The 16,560-nt window shown below is 36.4% G+C and overlaps 1 protein-coding gene across 10 annotated transcripts in view; it reads right to left on the bottom strand.

Annotated features, from left to right (window-relative positions):
- Window positions 1-16,560, bottom strand: part of AOPEP (aminopeptidase O (putative)) — a 218,336-nt gene that overhangs the window by 195,298 nt on the left and 6,478 nt on the right. For 9 of the 10 annotated variants that reach the window (XM_088157124.1, XM_088157125.1, XM_088157128.1 and 6 more), the window contains exons 2-6: window positions 16,173-16,227; window positions 15,069-15,152; window positions 13,586-14,546; window positions 6,966-7,132; window positions 522-684 (exon numbers count right to left, since the gene is read on the bottom strand). In XM_088157124.1, coding sequence (XP_088013250.1) covers window positions 522-684; window positions 6,966-7,132; window positions 13,586-14,391 — 1,136 coding nt within the window. In that variant the 5' untranslated portion in view covers window positions 14,392-14,546; window positions 15,069-15,152; window positions 16,173-16,227. The remainder of the gene's footprint in view (window positions 1-521; window positions 685-6,965; window positions 7,133-13,585; window positions 14,547-15,068; window positions 15,153-16,172; window positions 16,228-16,560) is intronic. The other variant, XM_088157121.1, reaches the window with a different exon arrangement.

Here is a 16,560-nt window from a genome sequence, read left to right on the forward strand (position 1 = left end):
TGGTCAAAAAGAGCTAAGAATCATTGGTCCAACTCTATTTTATGGGACCACTATACTAGATCTTTCACGTACCTGGTCATTATACCAGGCAACCCAGGTTTCCACAGGCAAACCATTGCACAGGCCAGCTCTAACTGAGCAATGAGAGTGGAGCAGAACAAACAAGTAAGCAGGCAATACTGTAGTATGACTCATTATGGATCTAGAAAGGACTGAGTCAAGTGTTTTAAGAAACAAGACAGCACCTAGCATTGCTGCAGTCTTAAGGATATAGGATGCAAATCTAGTGGAGAGTGGAATTTACAAACCCTGTTACTCACTAAGCAGATTGTTTTCACATAAAAAGAACCACTCCCATAAAATCATGCCTTTGGAATTATTTTCCTGTCAAGATTTTTCTGTTCATATGAAACAAGTTCTATTTTGATTCCTGCGCTAATATGACTCATTTTCATGTTCCACAGAGTAAATGGAAATGCTACCCATATATCTAATTTTTCAATAATATTATCAACACCAACCTGAAATCAGTTTGGCATGATGGCAAAGAACACTCGATGTTTGTTTCAATAGCAGCTGTTTGCTTGAAGGACTTCTGTTTAACTTCCTGCCAGCACCCCACAGCAATAGTGAAGGTGGATGCTGGCATTGGCATAGACACATAGTAGTACCAGCTCAAGATACCTGTAAACAAAAGAACATTTGTTACAGACTCATGAGTCTTACAAGTTCGGTACTTGACATTTTCATGTACTTCAGATTTTGGGCCAAACCTCCCACCTAACATCCTGGTATTTCTGTGGAGGAAATAGAATAATTGCCTTGAGACAGTTGTATGCAACCAGCGTGGATTCTGTGTTCTAAGTACTGTTTACTTACACCTGCGACTTTGCTCTAACTGCTGATGTCTTTACCTGTAAATAAATCATCCATAAGTGGGATGTTGTTAATGCAACTTAACATGATTGTACTGTTACTGCCCAAGAACTACATCAGATATGAAATCTAGTAACACCTTTAAATACATATACATACATACACAATATTAAAATTAAACTCTTTCAACCTTGTATATATTATCTTATGATTTTATCTTGTTTGTATTATCTCACACAACCCAAACCCTTTCCTTTGTGTTCTGGGCAGTACTAAACTGATAGCAAGTTTTAACAAATAACACTAACACTTGTGAATTGGACTCAGCTATTTGAGGTACATAGTATGTCAAATAGGCAGTATGAAATCAAAGCTTAGATTCAGATGAGATACTACCTAAGTCAGCAATTTGGTCATGTTACCCCATGAAGGTCCTAAAACAAGATGAGAATCTATTAGGAGGTAAGTTTTATCATTTGGGGAAGACAATGTGGGGAGACAAGGAGTATGGTATAGAATTACTGTATGTACAAACACATTTTTATAAGGTGGAGGATGTTTTAGAACAACATACTTTTCATTAATAAAACTGTTGCTTAGATTTTCTGTTTGTGCCTTTAAAATATATATAGTATAAGGATCGCATCCACATATTCATTTATGGTCATAATACAGTTACTACACCATACTAATAGATTAATTCTTTTGAAAAGAGGCTAGCATGAATTACAATCTGATGAATCATGTGCAAATGACTGTAGCTAGGGCAACGGTGGAAACATACAAACTTCAGTTATTTTGAGAGAACCCTAGCACCTGTTTTTTGGCAAAAGTATTCTGATTAGGGCTATGGAACATTACCAAAAGAGTAAAAAAGGAATAAACAACAACTAAGTGGAGACCACAAGGCACAGAGGAAAGAAAATAGACAACTGCTGCAAAGCATCACTTGATTTGCAACCTTAATGGCCAAAGAAGGTCAAGCTGTCCAAAAGAAGGACAAAGAAAAAAATCTTTTATTTAGCCTCAAGAAGTTTTCCACCTTCTATTAAGTATGAAAAAACAATACCATTTGTGAAGTCTTCTGAGAGGCAGAAAAAGTCTTTGCCTGTTATATGCATTAGAAATCACTTATACTCCTTCACCCTATTCTACTTTAGGCAACATCCACCATCAAAAACCTTTTGTCAGTATTGTCAGGTGAACATATTTTCATGTAATTTTCCTAACTTCCTGTCAGTATGTAAGCAGAATTTACTTATTTGCTCCAAACACATTAAGAATAAGGAGGATAGCTTTGCCAAATTTTACTCTGCCTCTTTTTAAAAATTATTATTACTAACTTAACAAAGCTACAAGTAAACCAAGATAAGCAAATGCCACCTCGAGAGAAAAAGGCCATCCAGGGCTGCAACAATATATTATTTCAGAATACCAAATTCCTGATGCCCAGAGTTTCATTGATAGACACTGTGCTAGAGGTCTAAGCCTGCACACACTGTAGTTAATAACAACTTTGCCATTAACTTACATACATACAGGACAAGGCTCAGAAATTCTGCACTTAGTGTTGCATCTAAATGCTATAAAGCATTACGAAATGCTCCATGTAGTTACGTCAATTGTAAAATATTAAGAATTAAATAACATCAGAGAAAACTGTAATCGAAAAACTGTCATGTTTTCAACTATGTTCTGAAAAAAGCATGGAAGTCAAAAAGCAGTTACAGAAAACTGTTCCAAATAGCACGAGGTATTAGGGAGAAGGCTCTCACAACTGTGAGATTGTCTAAAAGGAAGGCGTGTTGGCCTGAGCTAGGCAAACAAAGATCAGAGAGGGTTATAGTGAGAAACAAGTTTGGTAAGACAGGCTAGAGCAAGCTTGAGGTTGTTTTTTTTCTAAATAACACTCCACAAACAGCTTGAATAGAATGTCTAAAAGGAATGGCAATCAGATTAGCAGTCCAGAGAGAAGAACAGTATGTACTACATTCAGAAATTTATACAAATTAGCAATGAACACATGCTATTTAGACCTGACCTGATGCAAAAAGACTGAAGGTACCAAAGCCCTTTTACTTTGCAAGGATTTTAGAAATCATGTGAGCTATAGATCCTCCCAGAGCAAGATCCAAGTTTTGTAATGTCTCTGCATATCTACCCAGGGCTCAGTCCATTTCCTGCAGTGGTTTTTGATGCCTTCTGCATTCATACTCGAGAACTATGTAGAATACCTATATATTTATCCTACAGTTGTTTACTGAAATCACATGCACGGGCATGACAAGTGAGTTCTCTCTATAGAACTATAGAATTATTCAGGCTGGAAAATAGTGCATTTGCTGATCAGTGCCTGAAAAGTTCTTTTTGCTGGCAGTTCTCTCTGGAGAGAACCATGAAGCAATGTTTCAAAGACAGTTTAATTAACTCATTGACCTTGTGTATTCTCTCACTACTGGTAAGATTGTCTCCCAGCCTGACCTCTCCCATAACTTCACTTCCTTCCTTTCACTGTCTTCACGTCATTGAGCTCTGTTTTGTTTTCCTTCATCTGTATCCTATGATCTATCCCAGCACATAGATTGGGATCATAAGCTTCACTCAACTCCTTTTCGCTGCTCTCCCCATCCTCTGGCTGCGCCGTGCTTTTCAGTGTCAACCTTGGAGAGAGCTCCATCTCTAGGACAACAGAAAACAGCGCAGCTGAAACGGGGATGTAGCTTTCCTTACCAAACACAGCATTTCGTACCATAAAAACATCTTCAGACTAAGCAAGAACACATTGGGAAAAACAAGAGCTTGGGCTGGTGTTAGAACATGGGAAAAGTAGATCACCCCAGTCCTTCTACTTGTAATGTAATTTTAAAACAATTTGATTCCTACACAAAATTTTTTTAGGCAATTATAATATTTTCAAAACATTTTGTTATTTTCTCCACCCACAATTCTAAAAAAACTTTCTTCGTTCTGCGAAGCAAATCTGTTGTGTCATAACTGCACTAATAACTGTTGATACAGCAACAATCACCTATTCTATGAGTTGAAAGTGAAAAGCTCTCCATGCAAATGTTTAACATGTGATCTATTTATAATTGTGCAAAAGAACAATTTAAAGACCATTTATTTCTCTTACTTTAAATAATAATTATGAATGATGTAATTATTTCCTAGAATTTTTAATGCATTCAGCTATCTTCGAAATCATTTAAATTGTTGAGTCCTGTAAAGTTCATTATAACTGAAAAAAATGCCAAAGCTATATCTGTTAATCCCAGATGCAAGAACATTATGAGCATTTTTACTTACCAGTGTATTTTTGTCAAGTAGTTTGCACTAACACAAACACCACAAAACACAGCTGATGTTTACTATTTATTAAAATCCAAAAAGTTCAACTATGTCTATGAAAAAACAGAGATAGCCCCACGCAGCAATAGATGTACAAGGTAAGAGCTAGTGCTAATATATAAACGTGCAGCTACATAAGTAGTTATGTAAAAACTACTCTTTGGCTGCAGCACCAGGATTAAGAACCCTCCAGCTTTCTGAAACTACTTTTTTACTTGTAGGGATTTTTTTATCTTGTCTGAAAAACAGAACTTCCCACAGTGCTCCCTCACATTCATGCCAGAGCATTAGTTCAGCACTGGCTCAGAGGGACGAGTAGCACATGACAAGCTCCCAACTACCCTGCTGTAGTCCCTTGATACATGCTGGAGATCAATCAACACAAGTACTGCACTCTTTTGTTTTGCCTTGTGGAAAGTGAGGAGCACAAACAAAGGCAATTGCTGCTGCTGCTAACTACATCGCAGGAGCAGTGGCTCTCCTAGCATTCTCTTTTTTCTCAGTACCAGTATACTCCTCACTTACTGTGCAGATGTCAAAACAAGATCAAAGATTACACAGTAGTAGAGTAACCACACAAAAAGCAAGCCAGTCTATTCACACTTAATGGCTGTATATCTACTTCTTGAATATTAATTGAACAAATAGAAAGGTGTTTGTGACTGAATTTGCAGCTTCTATGTGTTATAGTAATGTGCTGAAGGAAAGTAAAACTGACAAGGTGTAGAAAAATAAACCTAATGTTTAAAATGGCTCACATTACGCTCACATGTAGGGCTCACTGTCAAGCTATCTCTCAAAGGGCATTATTAATTGCATTTTACTGATTAACTTCTCTAAGTACTCTATAAAGAATGCAAGATATTTTAAGTACTTTTGGTCACACTCAAATAGTTACCATTTCTATTTGTGTAAGTATTCTGTCACTATTTTCAAACAAACACGGCTTCCCTCTATTTTAAATGACAGGATCAACCACAGTTTTGTAGGAGGCAGAATGCGAAAATGGCACATATGTGAGGAGACAAAACCTGCAAATACAAGTGGTAAAGAGGAATCTGCATATCGGAGTACACCTAGCCCGGTATGCACTGGATTACTGCATCCGTACATGTAAAGATGTGTGTCTGTGAAACAGAATGCAGATCTCTAAAACCTGGAGGGAATCAACTTTGCTCTTACTGTCTTCCTGCACACTGGTTTTAAACATGACTTTTAAAGGAAAAAAAATATTCAGCTAACTCATAATTCTATTCAGAATAAATTTATTCACAACTGCTTACCGAAATGCTAATTCTTTCCAATAAATTGCATTTTTAAAAAATATCTTTTATTCTGCCAGTTATGTACGATTTTATAAAAATGCAGCACAGCAATAGCACACTGTATGTCAACAACTTGGCAAATTTATTTAAATTGAAGCTACCTGAAAGGCTTTCTGGTGTGTAAAGACAAACTTTTAAGTTGGATAAATTTCATATACCTTCCAGAATATCCAAACAACAAGATCTGTGTGGACAGGTTATTTAAAACAACAAAATATTTCAGATTTTTAACTCTTAAAAGTCCAATTAATTACATTCATGAATTTGTATTCCTGAATTCATTAAGAATTTATTCAAGGCTTCAGATTAGCAGTTAAATCTTGGGTTTACTTGGATTTTAAAACATTCCTCAGAATATTACTCCTTTCCCTTTTTGCTTCTGTATCAGTTCTGTAAATTTTTATCATTCCAAGCAGCTTGCTTGTTCTTAATTTCCAGCTGTATGTAAGCAAGAAATGAGAGTCTCTCATTAAACTAGTTAAACACCGATGGAAAAGATGTTATCCTAGTCTGAAGTCAAGAGGCCTCATATGTGGCCAAATATCACCAGACAATTCCATGAAAATTGATTCTCAAATCAAGGAGACTTTCTCTTTTCTTTTTCTGCTCAAGAATAAACCTGCCTATTTAAAGGAGACCGGGAGATGTTTTTCCCCAGAAGCTTGAATCTAACCTTTTCTTGCATGCTACTTCTCACCAGAACTACTCACACTAGGAAATACTGACCCAGTTTGACAGATTATATCAAAACTCATAAGAACAAGACACACTTCATTATACGTAGAACTTACACAAGCCTTAAAAACTTTCTTCTCTGTGCTAAAAGAAGTTTAGATTATAAAGTATCACCAACACAGAAGAAATGCTTGTTTGCTTACTATTGAAAAAAGTTTGTTTTATCAATGTGAAAAACCGTCACAGAGATCAGATTTTCAGGGCACTGTCTTGATACTCTTCAGCTATTCCATGTATTCCAGGCAACAGATATGACACAATGGCTGCCTCTAATCACATGCTAAACTACATTTGGATTGGAGAACTATAACTGAAAGATAATTATCTACAAAGGCCTGAAGTCATTGACAGCTTGATAAGGTACTTCATTTACAAAACTCGAGTACACTGTGATTAAAATAAAGCCAATTTGTGAAAAAGTGAAATCGAGGTTGGAAACACAGTGGGAGGGAAAGGTAAGCAACACAGTGAAATGAAGAAATGTAGATACTTTGAATACTTGTGAAGTTATCCTGAGGCCTTGAGCAGGTAACTTTTCCACAGAATGACATGAAGATTACAGAGAGACATGGAAGTGTTTTTAAGATGGAACTTCATTTTTTCACAAATCATGTATTTACTAAGCTTGATTTCTAATTATAAAAGTATTTAAAATTATTAGCCTTGAAAAACATATTTCACCTTCTTGAACTTGGACTGGTTCTGCTGAGTTTTCACCACTCATTAACACAACAAAGCCTGCAGCTGTTCGGACTGAGGCTTGCCATGTTGACAAAGCAATGGGTGGTTCTTGGCATGGGAAGAGGGCTCTGTTGTTTATTGGTGATCCCATTGTATAAACACACGGCCTAGATGGAAGGAAAAGAAATTGAAGTTGAAATTACAATAAGAAAGACTGAATTAAGTTCTATATTAAAAATCAAAGATACTGTTGTACTGAGGTGGTTTCTTTAACTTCAGCTCTGCAGGTTTCAGACCAGTATGACGTCTAAGTCACTTAAGACAAGAAAAGCATGATTATTACAATACCTTCAAACTAGAAAAGATTAATTCCAGTCTCTTCTCTCTTCTGCTTTTGCTTGAGTTTTCCAGCCTCATACAATAGCTTCCAGTTAAACCCATAAGGTCAAAGAAGGCTTCTGAGTATCTTCTGATGATGCCATTGCAGGGCTTCACCAACACCTGTGACACCTCCCTGCTATCATCCCTGTAGTGCTTTCACTATCATGAATCCAGAATCCTGGATTAGCAATCTGGAGGCTCATGCAAACTCAGCAATAGATCTAGTTATGAGTCTTCCTCAGTCGAAGCATGACATTTTTACACTCAATCTTAGAGGTAATGCACACTGGCTCACCTGTCTTTGGGAATTTCAACCACAGGTCATATAATAAGAAGAAATAATTTCTATCCTATCAGCTTCAGCTTCCTTCTCACTTCTTGCATTGCAATCTTCCTTGTAGTACTGCTCTTTTTGTAGTTACCCCAACCCTCTCCCCAACGGAACCTCACAGGCTACTACCCCTTTCCAATTTCAGCTGCAATATTTCATACCAGAAAATTTGTTATTAGCCACTTAGCTACAGCTGGGAAGGTAACAAGGTCTTTCATTAGCTCATTCTAACTTGCTGTTGCTGGTAGGTCTTCCAGCAAAACAGGGATGAAAGCCGCAGTTTAAGTAGACACATTGTTAATACACACAAACAAAAAAGAAAATAATCTAACTTCCCCCATCATGTACCAGAGTGAATAGAGTAGGACCTAGTTACCTTCAGGTAACTGCAGTGGAGAGAAAGTCAGCTGGTTATCTTTTAAACAGTAAAACATAATGTACAGCTAAATGTGATAGACCACTAATTTCCATGGATTTTTAATTAACTTAGTTGGAATTAAACAACTAAAACTGAATCTGTAACCAACTCTGATATACATAAAATAATTGGCTTTTCTCCCATAAAAACAAAGAGTGCATGGCAGTGAGTTCACCAGAAAAATGAAGAACCTGTTTTTACTTTCCAGGAAGATCTGTTTCCTCCTAGTAACGTTAATCAAGAACTACTGAGCTTGTTATTTAGGGTGAACACATATGTGCTGGGAAGGCATGAAAAGGTGACTTCTCATTCATGAAAACTTTATCAAAATACTCAGGTTTATAAAAAGACATCCTAGTAGAGAAAAGGTGGGATTAGTGATTACTGCTACACATATTTTCCCAAAGATTTGCCACGTACAGGCCCAAGAAGAAAGCGAATTAAATAAGTGGAGAAAGACTGGTCAAGTACATAATCTGTTCTTCAGAACTAGGACTTCTTTCCATTCTTCACTCATTTTAACACAATTTTTGTCCAGGTATACTTATTAAATTCATTATTTAATACCTTAATATATCCATTTATATCAGTCTGCTAAAAAAAAAGAGTAATGAAACATTTAAGTTCTAAATTTTTAAAGGAAGCTATCAGAAGAACAATCATATCAGCCCTTAATTAGATATTTGTCATACTTCTTTTACAGTGGTGATTTCTTTTTAGAGCATTGGTAATAGTGCAATGTTACTTTAGGATATCCACTGCAGCTGATAATTGTCTTTGTTTGGGGTCAGGTAGCACAATTCCAGCACATAAGAGAACCAGAAATATAATTCTTATCCTGATATAGATCAGTTTCTTCATTTGATCCAGAAAAATAACCAGCTAAGCACATGACAGAATAGCTAAGAATAATTAGGTTTAGACTGCTTTTGTCAATTGATACCCATATTTTCCATTTTTTAATAATTTATCTCATTTATCCTAGAAAGAAACTTAACAGTTCCTTTCCTCTTTCTACTTCCCATCCCCTCTACCCCAATATTTAACTTTCAGTGGTCTTGTAATCCTCAAATCATGTCCTTATGTAATATTTATGCTAACCGTAATCATTGCCAAGATAGGTTTCAAGTGTTAAGAAAATTTAATGCAGCAAAAGAAAGATAAGCAGACAACTCTGAATATTTATCTAATTACTTGTTACACAGGAAGAACAAGCATCCACAAAATATTCACAATACACAGGAGTGACATCTCTGGTCACCCCTCTGGACAACTTTATGACAAGTAAACAAAAAATAAAAATAAATTTTTTAAAAAACAGGAAAACCATGAGTACAAAATGAATGGATTTGATATTCCTCAAAATGTAGAAGGCAACAAAAAATATTTGTAAAAAGTTAAAATTTTGAACTCTGAATCATTTGTCCTAACTAAAAGGAAGACTATGAGAAATATGGGTAAATATTCCCAAGAGAACAGCCATCCAGACTACTGGAGAAATCAAGTACTAGTTCTGGTAACGTTTGGTTTTGCCCCAAGAGGAGACTAGGGACTGTCCGTTGTTCAGTAATCTCTCTGATGAAAATTCCATTCACACAATTGTAACTCAGTAGTCCAGATATCTTTACAACACAACAAAATCACTTCAAACCAGCTCTTGGCAGATCTCCCTTTCCCGTGTAAGCCTATCCCTAATAATAATGAATTAACACTATCTTCAAGCTAATAATAAATGTTCAGGTGATAATTTATTCCCTGAACAGGAATCTGCAGGCCTTGAGATACCTGCCATCAAACACATGAAACACAGTCTAAGGCTCACCCATGTCAACCTGCTTTGCCTAATGTCTGAGGCTTCATCAAGGAAAATGCCCAACACAGAAACACTATCCCTTTCCTGTATTTGAAAAATTATATTCCCTATTTCTGAAAAGGCTGTCTCAATTTAAGGATGCTAGGGGGCACCCTCCTTCAACTACAAGGCCAATCCCTGTAAAAGCACTGTTGTTTGCAGCTCTTCCTTACTCTAAATTACATTGCTGAAGCAGCAGGATTTTCTGGCATCTAAATCACAAGAACTTTTTTACTCTGCCTTATCCATTTACATATCTGCAAGGTGCCATTGACTGTCATCAGATTCCATAAGAGCAGGTATTCTTGTTTACATTTTACTGTTGAAAAAAACCACAGTCAATAATACCCATGTTTGTCATTGTCTTCCTTTTAGTTAGCACAACTAATTCAGAGGAGATAATTAAAAATTTTTACAAATATTTGTTTGTTGCCTTCAACATTTCAGGAATATAAAATCCATTTATTTTGTACTCAGGGTTTGCCGACTTCTTTTGTTTGGCTTTTTGTTGTTGTTTTTTTTTGTTTGGTTGGTTGGCTGGTTTTTCTGTTTGTGATTGTTTTGGGGGGTTTGGGGGGGGTCTTTTTGGGGTTTTTTGTGTCTGTTTTGTTTGTTTGTTTCACTTTGCCATTCTAGTCATATCATTTGTCAGTCTTTAGAAGTCACTGCATATCACATGAATAGTCCAATGAACTTCAAAATGCTTCATTAATTGCTCAAATATTTATATTCCCATGTACCCACTACTGGAACAAAATTAAACAAAATAACAGTAGAGATTCCCCACAGTTGAGGATAGCCTCTTAGGATTTGGTCTGTGACCTACCAGAGTGCTGGACTATCTTATTCTACCTTGCTTATGAAGGAAACCAAATTCTTTATTCCCTTTCTGCATTTACAGCTTCCAAGAGCACAGAACAATGCTAACTCATGCCACTGAAAAACAAATATCTATTTTCATGACACATTTTCTAATTTGTAGTAAGTAACTCTACATTCCAAACTAACCTCAGTAGTATTTTCCAAACACATCTTACTCTCTTCTATTCCCTTCCCCCTCTACTTACTTTCAATTAGATTAAGTTCCCTAATATGCCTTATGATCCAGCTGTACACACACCTGTGTCATCAATACCAGTGATGGAAGGAACCACTATCCAAGTTTAGAGAGGACAAAAGTGTCCCTTTCGTCAAGTGTATTTTGGTAGGCTTCCTGGTCTTTCCTTTATAGTTTCCCTCCTTCCCTCTTTCCATTAGCACAAGTCAGCCGTATGGTTGCCTTTTTTGTTTGGCCCGAAAAGCTCAGACTCAGGGAAATGCTGAAATTCCATGTGTTCAGCTCTCTACTACAAACAGAAGTGTGTCCTGCTGTGACAACGTTTGTATACACATATCTGATCTTGCCTAAACTCATCCCACAAAGCTTTGTTTCAACTAGGTTTTTTGTGTATTATAATACATCATTCTTTAAAATAAATAAAATGGAAGTCTTGATAAAACTGTGTATAGGCTAAATTTCAAAACATTGCACTAGTGTTAAACTGCAGGAAACACTGAAATGGTCACACAATGTACTTTGGTATTTACTTTTCTTCAGGAACCACAGTATAGAGTCCCTTGGCAAAGAATTTGACATCTGAAAAGATACATCATTTGGAACAATTTGAAGAATCCTTCTATGACAATATGAGATTTACCACTATGTTTATGGGCTCATCACATACACAATTTGATTTTAAGAAGATACAAAGAAAGATTCTAATGACTGTGCTAGGAAAACTTATTTTCTGACAAGCATTAGTTTTTGGAATACCCTACACAAGCCAGAAAATAAATCAGTTTTTACTATTTTATACCATCAAACTGTTGGATCCATGTCAAGCCTCTTTTTTCTCCTCCATTACTGATCCATAAAATTCCATCCATTTGTGTACAACTGCCATGAAATGTCACTAAAGTAAAAAACAATGCTTTGCAGTGAAAGGGTTATAAAGAGTCAAAACTGTTCAGGATTTACATGCTTTAAAGAAACATTCAAATGCTCAAAACACACAGAGGAGGAGTCCTATACCAGCTGAGTGTTGCTAACATTACTTAGTAGGGCAGGGAGACGCAGATATGTGATCGTGGGCAACTGCTCTACCTTCGCATGCAGTCAAAATTCAGAATTTTCAGATAAAAGAGTGCTATACAGAGTTACATGTAGGATCATATTTACAGGAAAATGGACATGTACTAAGTGAACCAGCCTAAACCTTCTGAAATAGGTAATTTCTGTGGGTAAAAAAGCAGATGGTGCAAGAAGAATGAAGAAGGAGAAGGTTGCTGACAGAACATAGGGGTGTCAACCCGACTAAAATGATGCTTATAGTATCAACCAGTTAGATGAAGAAAAAGGGTGTGTGCTTGCTTTGTGGACAATATCAAGCTACCAATCAAAAGATGCATGGACAAAGTGGAGCAACCAATAAAATAATGCATGACTGCATAATCAAAGATAAGAAGTAAATATAAACAATGTTTAGAGGCACAATAAATGGCTTTTGCTTGATTCACATTGAATCATGCAGAGTCCTTTGCCTCCACAGTTACATTTCCTAAACTCATACCAAAAACAACTCCTCCGAGAGTGAGGAAAGGAAAGGAAAGAAATAATGAACAGGATTGAGACATTTCTGGACTTGATGGTGCTTACAGATTAGTAGCAGAATTCCCTAACCACCACAAATACAATCAAAAGGCCTCATTTTCCTCACCAACATAGATGCTACTGAAAAGACTTAATTTATATGAATATAACTGAAATAAAAGGTAATAAATTTTACTTAATTTTACCTTTTGCCTAACTAATTGGGAAAGAAAAGTAAGTATTCAATTCAGTCAAATTAGTTTCTTATCTTCCAACTTTGTTCCTGCTTTTAGACATCATAAAGAAATAACAGCCATTAAAATCCACCTTTCACCATTGCAATAAAACAATTACAGTTGTAGAAGTCAAGAGTGGATTGTAGTTTCCCTTCTATAAAAGGCTTATATTGAAGATTTCAGTACAATAACATGTCCTTTTCACTAACACTTGATATGATGCCAATTCCTCTTTCAGTTTGCAGTTCATTTGCTATCATCAATGTTCTCAACATTATAGATGAAAGAGATTTTGAAAGCTGATTATGAGAGACTACACAGGAAAAGACTGTATCTCTAAGCTGATTACAATATTGATAAAGAACTAATTGTGAAGTAGTTCTATTAAACGTTGTGTATATTGAACTTTATGCTGTGTAAGCCAGGAAGGAAAAAGAGCACAAAGTAACCTGTCATCCATATATTTTCTTTCCCTAAACGGTAATTTCCCATTCCCTGCACACACTTACTGAAATATACACAAGTTATTTACTCCCACTCAAAAAGAGCAAACACAATCACTAAGACAGGCCTGAGATCCTCAAGTCCATTAAGGTTTCATGAGCAGGGAGACTCTGTTCTTCTACAGGACAGCAAAAGGATTCAAACTAAGGATTAAATGGAAACTGTGTAAGAGTGTACTCATCATCTTCACAGCTGCTCAGCAATTATATGATTCTCCATTCTTGCACATATTTAAATTTATTGCATACAAAGCTTTCAGCAATACATACCTGCCACTCTGGTCTGTGGTCCATGTAACAGATCTTCCCTCTGGTTTGGTTTTGTACCATATTCTTATTGCATGAGGAAAGTCTGCTGGAGTCTGAATTCCTGATTTCCTTATCTCCAAGCTCCAGGTGCCAGTACTAAACAGAAGCTCCCCACAGCCAGGTGCCTGGCTACAGTGAGTAAAATAGTATAGCTGTTCCTTCCAGCTATTTGCAGGCAAAGTCACAAGTTCATGTACAATCTGATTCCTGAGATTTTCCAGGTCCTTTGAAACACCAGTTAGCTTGGCAGACCTTGTAAATTTTTCAATGCCTGACACAGCAGCAACATCTACCTCTTCCACCTTTAGCACAGACAAATCACAGCAATCCAATACCAGCAGAAAATCCTTGTTTCCATGATTCTCTATGTCACAGCAGTCCTTTGAACTAGAAATCCCAGAAGCCTGTTCATTGTTGCTATGGTTACTATTTTCATCAGAAGTAGCTTCCTCTTCTTTACCAGTGACAGCAAAATCATTATATTCCGTTTTAGATGAACAGGTACTCACATTTATCATAGGAATGTGGCAGGGCTCAGATGCCCTCATTTTACAGGTTTCATCAAACTGTGACTGGCAGGATTCCTTGCCAGTACTGCTGGTTTTCCTGTACTGACTCCCAGTTTCAAAGAACAAAACTATGCTGCCTTCAATAACTTTTCTTTTAAAATCCACATCCAAGTCCAATACATAGTGCTTTACAAGCATATAGCTAGTGTTTGCCATTAAGGGCAGGTCATCCTTCATGGGGTCTAGCTGTGTCTCCATGTTCACCTGTTGGGCAACAGTTTTACAAAACCTTAGACAATTCCGATATATGATGACTCCAGAAGGTCAATATTCTGATATTCAGCCTCCCAGTGCCAAAATAATTTTGAATAAGATTAGAATATCAAAATTGTAGTTTCTCCACTTCTTGCATTCTAAAAAGAAAAAAAAAAAAGAAAAGAAAATCATCTCCCAACCATTTCTGAAGTGCACTGATTCTAAATCTATTAAAAGTTTAGCTGTCTTTATTAAAGGGTGATTGTATCTCTACACAACGACATCAGGCTAGAATGGTATCTGCTTGCTTCAGGATTTGCTGTCAAGGACCGGTAGCTGTATTTTTCAGATAGAACTCAAATGAAAGTATTTATAGACAGCTTTTATAAACTGATAGAAACAGCCAAATGTATCAAAAGATAGTGATATATTTCTGTTGGGATTTTAAAATAGAAAGAATAAGTCCAAATCACCTCATAGGTCTTAAATTTTTAGAGTAATAAATTCCTATATACAATGCTTGTCTAGAAATTAAAACACTTTCCAAATTACAACCACTCTCATATCACCACTTACAAGAAAACGAGCCAGTTTATAAGGAGTGCATTCCAAGTATTCCTTGGAGAATGCTCATGAAGATTTTTTAAATCTATAATTAAATACTTAAGGTGTATAATTACATTTCTGTAGCTGGAGACTCACAACACTCAGAACAGCACCTTACAGAGAACAAAAAATCCTTTCACTGGAAAATACGTAAATACCTATAAAGACACAAAAATATTAAAATGCACCAACATTTCTTGCAACAATAGGCAGAAGTTCATGACAAAGTTAAATTGATGTGCATTCTCTGTTTTGCTATGACCATTGAGCCAAAGTCATGCACTTTTAGCCCAATTAAGTCCTTTCTATTTGCTTTCTAGATAAGGAATAGATATCAGAGGATGAAATGACAATGGCCAGTGCTCTCCCTGTCATTTCAGTGACACTCACCATGATAGGCAGGTTCTAAGTGCCTTAAGAAAACAGATTGTGACATTATTTCACAGTTGTACACCTCATCACAGATGTTACTGTCCAAAGACAATTTTTACTATATTTTTATATAGTTCTCAAAGTCAGTGCAGAGGGGAGCCCAGACTCCCCAAAGACTTGCTATATCTTTTTTGTAGGAATCCAGGGCATGCTATCAAGCTACTATCATTAAGTGAAAGACTCAGGGAAAGAAACATAAAGTCCATACAGCTCCCTAAACTAGTTTCACAGAAAGCACAAGAACATAGCAAGTATCTCCCTACCTCAGTGGCTTTCTAGCTGTCAGAAACAGCTCTTTCAGGGATGTTCTAGAAGGCAAGCTGAGAAAAACCCTCCTTTTAATTTTTAACAATCTTTCAGTACTTCTGCAAACTTACCAATGCAACAAGCTCACATCAGAAGCTCTCTTTCACTGAAATAGCTCAGTAAATTCAGGCGGCATAACCAATGCATCTATGATGTCTGTGGACTGAACCTGATGTTCCCTGGATTTTTTTCTGACTACCAAAACCTCATGACTGCTAGTAGGTCAAGTAATTATTGGTGATAGAGAAAAGAAATAAGGTGACTTGGTGGAGAAAAATCCAACACTGAACTAACATTTCTGTTTTGCACAAGCACATTTTTAATTTGCAAATAGTTCTATTATAATACTGACACCTTTGATAAAATGTGAGTACTATCCTATGTCCGCAATTGTAGGGAGGAGAGGCCAGCCTTGGGATGAGGCAATTAGGGAAGATTACCTGCTATTCCCCAGGTCCTGACTGGGTGTGTACAGCAGATGTAGGCAGCTTCTCCCTAGAGGGGCATAGAGAAAAGACAAGAAAATAAAATTAAGCTGTCTTGAAAATACAGCTATCCTCCATGCATTTCAAGCATTACGCTATGCTAATTTTCTACAACTGGAAAAAGTGACTGCTTTTTGTATTCTGTAGAGCTGCTTTTCTTGGTTACTGAACTGAAACACTAAACAAAAAGCAAATGAGAAAATAGAGAATAAGAACAAAACCATACAATTTTAAGTATAAGAATACCAAAATATACTCCAGGAAACAGTGTTCTCTACACTTTCAAGAGAAGGCCAGAATATTTTCTTTTTTTTTAAGACACTTAAAACAACAATAATAATCT

The sequence above is a fragment of the Sturnus vulgaris genome, chromosome Z (genome assembly GCF_052056855.1).
Source record: "Sturnus vulgaris isolate bStuVul1 chromosome Z, bStuVul1.hap1, whole genome shotgun sequence".
Taxonomy (NCBI): domain Eukaryota; kingdom Metazoa; phylum Chordata; class Aves; order Passeriformes; family Sturnidae; genus Sturnus; species Sturnus vulgaris.